This window comes from Neofelis nebulosa, chromosome 13 (assembly GCF_028018385.1).
Source record: "Neofelis nebulosa isolate mNeoNeb1 chromosome 13, mNeoNeb1.pri, whole genome shotgun sequence".
Taxonomy (NCBI): Eukaryota; Metazoa; Chordata; class Mammalia; order Carnivora; family Felidae; genus Neofelis; species Neofelis nebulosa.
In genome coordinates, this window is record NC_080794.1 from 73,080,960 (window position 1) to 73,085,681 (window position 4,722).

The following is a 4,722-nucleotide window of genomic DNA, read 5'->3' on the forward strand; positions in this document are numbered from 1 at the left end:
GCCCGGAGCTGCGCGGCCAATTCCCAGCAGGGGCCGCTTCCACTCCCGGGGCACGCTCTTTAAACCCCTCGCTCACAGTACCCGCCTCTCCAAAGCGCCCGTCCCGGCCGGGGGGCAAGCCCTCCTCAAGGTACCGCGCGGGGCGCGGGAGCTAGACCCGCGGAGGGGAGGCGCAAGGGGCGGGGGAGGGTCGGTTTCCCACGTGGGGGCTGACGCCGGCTGCTCGGCAACGCTGGCTTGATCCTGGGGCTATAAAACCAGTCCACGGTGAGCGCGGCGGAGCAGCAGAGGCTCTGGCTTCGGTGCAGACGCCCAGCAGCCGGAGCGCTGCCGCCCGGCCACCCCCAGCAGCTTCTCCCCCTAGCCCCGCGTTCCTGCCCCAACTCACGGTGCCCTCGGACCCCGGCCCGTCCGGCTGGGCTGCGGCCAGCGCCCGCAGCTCGCCGGGCCAACGCCCAGAAGACCCTCTGCCTCGGCCGCGGCTCCCGGCGGGCCGGTCGCCCACCTGCCCCGGCCCACCTGAGGACGGGGGCGTCTTCATGCGGCCCGCACAGCGCTCACCCCGCCGTCGTCGCCGCCCCAGAGCTCCGCGCGCTGCGACCCAGCCCCAGCTGGGCACGCAACTTTGGAAGTCCGGCGGCGCTCCGAGAGGCGGTAGAGTCCGCACGCTGGCCCCAGCCCGGGCCCGGCCGGCACCGCCGCGTCTGGGGGAAGCGGGAGAGTCGGTATTCGCTTCGGGGATGTAAGAAGACAGGCGCGAGACCCCAGGCCCGCGTCAGCGCCCTTCGGCTGCCTCCCGGGGTGGGGGCGGGCCCCGCACACGGTAAGACCTCTTGCTTTCGCTCGGGCTCAAGAGTCAAGATATAGATATATTTTTAAAAATTTTCCGTCATCCTTCCAAGTCCTCAGGCCACCGATGGTGTTTGTTCTCCCTTCTTGAAGGATCTGTCTCCCTTTCCCCATCGGCTCGACCTACTCTCTCCCGCCGCTTAGAAATAAAACTTGTGCTGAGCTGGGAAAGAGAAGGCGCCCACCACGAGCGCCGCAAGCGCAGGCCGGGCGCCGTTCGCGGGAGCCGGGCCCATGGGCTGCTAGCGGCTCTCCAGCTCCGGCCGGCGTCCCTGCGGTCCCCTCCCCATGTGAGGCGCGTAAGGGCGAGCGGGGCGCGGGAGGAAGAGGAGGACCCACGGGCGCTGGGCCGGAAGGCAACTGGCAGCAGGCCCAGGCAAGCGGGCATCCGCGTTCATGTTCCGCCAGGAGCAGCCGCTGGCCGAGGGCAGCTTCGCGCCCATGGGCTCCCTGCAGCTGGACGCGGGCAACGCGAGCTGGAATGGGACCGACACGCCGGGGGGCGGCGCCCGGGCCACCCCTTACTCCCTGCAGGTGACGCTGACTCTGGTGTGCCTGGCGGGCCTGCTCATGCTGCTCACGGTGTTCGGCAACGTGCTGGTCATCATCGCGGTGTTCACGAGCCGCGCACTTAAGGCGCCCCAGAACCTCTTTCTGGTGTCTCTGGCCTCGGCCGACATCCTGGTGGCCACGCTAGTCATCCCTTTCTCGCTGGCCAACGAGGTCATGGGCTACTGGTATTTCGGCAAGGCGTGGTGTGAGATCTACCTGGCGCTCGACGTGCTCTTCTGCACCTCGTCCATCGTGCACCTGTGCGCCATCAGCCTGGATCGCTACTGGTCCATCACGCAAGCCATCGAGTATAACCTGAAGCGCACGCCGCGCCGCATCAAGGCCATCATCGTCACCGTGTGGGTCATCTCGGCCGTCATCTCCTTCCCGCCGCTCATCTCCATCGAGAAGAAGGGCGGCGGCGGCGGCCAGCAGCCGACCGAGCCGCGCTGCGAGATCAACGACCAGAAGTGGTACGTAATCTCGTCGTGCATCGGCTCCTTTTTCGCGCCCTGCCTCATCATGATCCTGGTCTACGTGCGCATCTACCAGATTGCCAAGCGCCGCACCCGCGTGCCGCCCAGCCGCCGGGGTCCGGACGCCGCCGCCGCGCCGCCGGGGGGAGCCGAGCGCAGGCCCAACGGCCTGGGCCCGGAGCGCGGCGTGGGCCCCGTGGGCGCCGAGGCCGAGCCCCTGCCCGCCCAGCTCAACGGTGCCCCCGGGGAGCCCGCGCCCGCAGGGCCACGCGACGCTGATGCTCTGGACTTGGAGGAGAGCTCGTCCTCCGAGCACGCCGAGCGGCCCCCGGGGCCCCGCAGGTCCGAGCGCGGCCCCCGGGCCAAGGGCAAGCCCCGGGCGAGCCAGGTAAAGCCCGGGGACAGCCTGCCCCGGCGTGGGCCGGGGGCAACGGGGCCCGGGGCGTCGGCGGCGGGGCCCGGGGAGGAGCGCGGCGGGGGCGCCAAGGCGTCGCGCTGGCGCGGGCGGCAGAACCGCGAAAAGCGCTTCACGTTCGTGCTGGCCGTGGTCATCGGCGTGTTCGTGGTGTGCTGGTTCCCCTTCTTTTTCACTTACACGCTCACGGCCGTGGGCTGCTCCGTGCCGCGCACGCTTTTCAAGTTCTTCTTCTGGTTCGGCTACTGCAACAGCTCCCTGAACCCAGTCATCTACACCATCTTCAACCACGACTTCCGCCGCGCCTTCAAGAAGATCCTCTGCCGAGGGGACAAGAAACGGATCGTGTGAGCGCCGGGTCCGCGACCCGCCAACAGACTGGCGCCCACTGCAGTCAGCGGGGATCGAGGGGAGCGTCTATATAGCCCAGCACTCTGAAACCCGGGTCCTGCCTGCTCCGTGTTTCCTGGCCCGACCTTGCTCCGTGGCCTTTGTTCTTCCCTCTCAGGGAAAGGCTGAGAGGGTCACCGGCCCCCCAGTTGTTGTTAGGGCCGCTTGTGACTTGGAACGATCTTCCTGGGTTCTTGGGCCCTCCCTAATCAGTATTGTTCCCTAAAGGTATTTTCACCTCCCCTGAGTCCAGTTCTCAATGCCGATCAGAGCAAGCAAACACTGGGCCCCAGAGGGTACTGCTCACAAAGGATTAATGGATGGGGTTACCCAGCCCTGGCTAATTGCTCTCCCCCTTATTCTAACTCTGTTTTTAAACAAATGCTCAGGGCAGCCCTGCCCATCCCCCCATCCCCCACTGTAAATACACACTATTTTTGATAGTACACGCTAGGATCCCCAATGTCTGGGCTTTTGATGCTGTTGGATATGCCCTTGAGGCTGATACATTGTCTTTGGTTCGGGCCAACCCCCTTTGTAATGCAAGTCGTTTTCCGGTGTCATTACCTCCTGTGTCCTTTTCACCAGCAACTGGTGACTGTCCCTTGGGCCTGGACCTGCTTTGAGATATCCTGAGGGGGAAAAGATTTCTGTCCATTTTTTTCCTGTGCCTAACAGCATAATTGCCTTTTCCTATGTAAATACTACAACGAAGGACCAAGACAGAAGTAAAGGAACCTTTCTGCCATGCAGCAGCCCTGTGTATAAAGCCATTATCCTCTGATGCACCCTTCACCCCAGCAACTCACTTTAAAAGTATCTCTTTTCTGTGTCCCTCCCTCCCTCTTTCCTTCCTTCCCTCCTCTCTCCAGGGCCACTGCTTGAAGAATATGTATGTTTCTATCTTGTATGTTTCTGCACCTGCCCCTCCCTCCCCAAAAGTGCTGACTGCAAGAAATCTTTTGGCTGCTGTTTTTAGACGGAGGAGTGGAAATTATGTGGAAGAAGCAAACCTGATACAATTTGCCCAAGGTAAACAGTTTGAAAAGACAAATGAGCCTGCCAAACTGTACAGTTCCTGCCCCAAGAGCTCTTAGGTATCAAAGTGTTGTCCTTTCGCCCCTGCTTTTCTGGTTGAGATCATGTCATTGATGAACTCCCCAAATCAAGGGAGAAGGGCAGAGACCTCGTGTTTACATCTGAGTTTCTACGTGTTTTAGACAGAGACTCTCTAAGGCCTGCGCTCTTATTTCACTAAAGACAAACTAATGTCAGCACATGTTGCTAATGATGGTGAATTTTTTTTAATAAAAAGTTTACAGATCAAATGTGAAATAAATATGAATTAAATGGTTCTGTTTGTTATCTGAGTTTCGAAAGCTTTGAGACTCTGGGAACATCTGATTATATATATATATATGTATGTATATATATATATATGTATATATATAAATTAAATAGTACATTACATTATAAAACACTTTTGAAAGTGCAAGCAATAACAAGGATACCATTTACTAAGTGTTTCTTATGTCCTGGGCACTATGATGAGCCCATCATGGGCTCTGCTTCATTTACTCTCCCTGCAAAACCTATGAGGTAGATACTATTTTTATCTCCATTTTACAGGTGAAGAAACTGAGTCTCAGAGGGCAAGTGCTTTGCTCAAGGTTAACAAGTGGTGGAGATGCATCATACCCGGCTTTATCAGGTTCCAGGGTCTGTACTCTTAACCTCAGAGCCTTGCCAAAATTACATTGACACTATAGAATGCTCCCAGCTGTGAAGTCTCTATCTAAAGTGTGCTATATACACAAAGTATGGGATGTAGCCCAAGTGTGTGGATACACACAAAATGTTACATACTGCAAAGTGTCTGTATGCCCTAAAGTGTGTATATACCTCAAAGCGTGGGTATACCTTAAAGTGTGGAATATACTTCAAAATGTGTATCGCACCTCACAGTGTGATAATATGCAACATGTGTCCCAACATGTGGGCCCTCTGTGTATGGCCCAGAGTGTGGCATATGCACAAAGT

General features: G+C 58.7%; 1 protein-coding gene across 1 annotated transcript; it reads left to right on the forward strand.

Annotated features, from left to right (window-relative positions):
• Positions 1 to 268: 268 nt before the first annotated feature.
• ADRA2A (adrenoceptor alpha 2A) lies at positions 269 to 4,036 on the forward strand. Its single transcript, XM_058697763.1, has one exon. It carries the CDS (start codon positions 1,246 to 1,248, stop codon positions 2,641 to 2,643), a length of 1,398 nt encoding a protein of 465 aa, XP_058553746.1. The 5' UTR covers positions 269 to 1,245; the 3' UTR covers positions 2,644 to 4,036.
• The last annotated feature ends 686 nt before the right edge of the window (positions 4,037 to 4,722 follow it).

Excerpts from the sequence above, each read along its gene's own strand:
- ADRA2A (XM_058697763.1), top strand. The coding sequence starts at position 1,246 with ATGTTCCGCCAGGAGCAGCCGCTGGCCGAGGGCAGCTTCGCGCCCATG.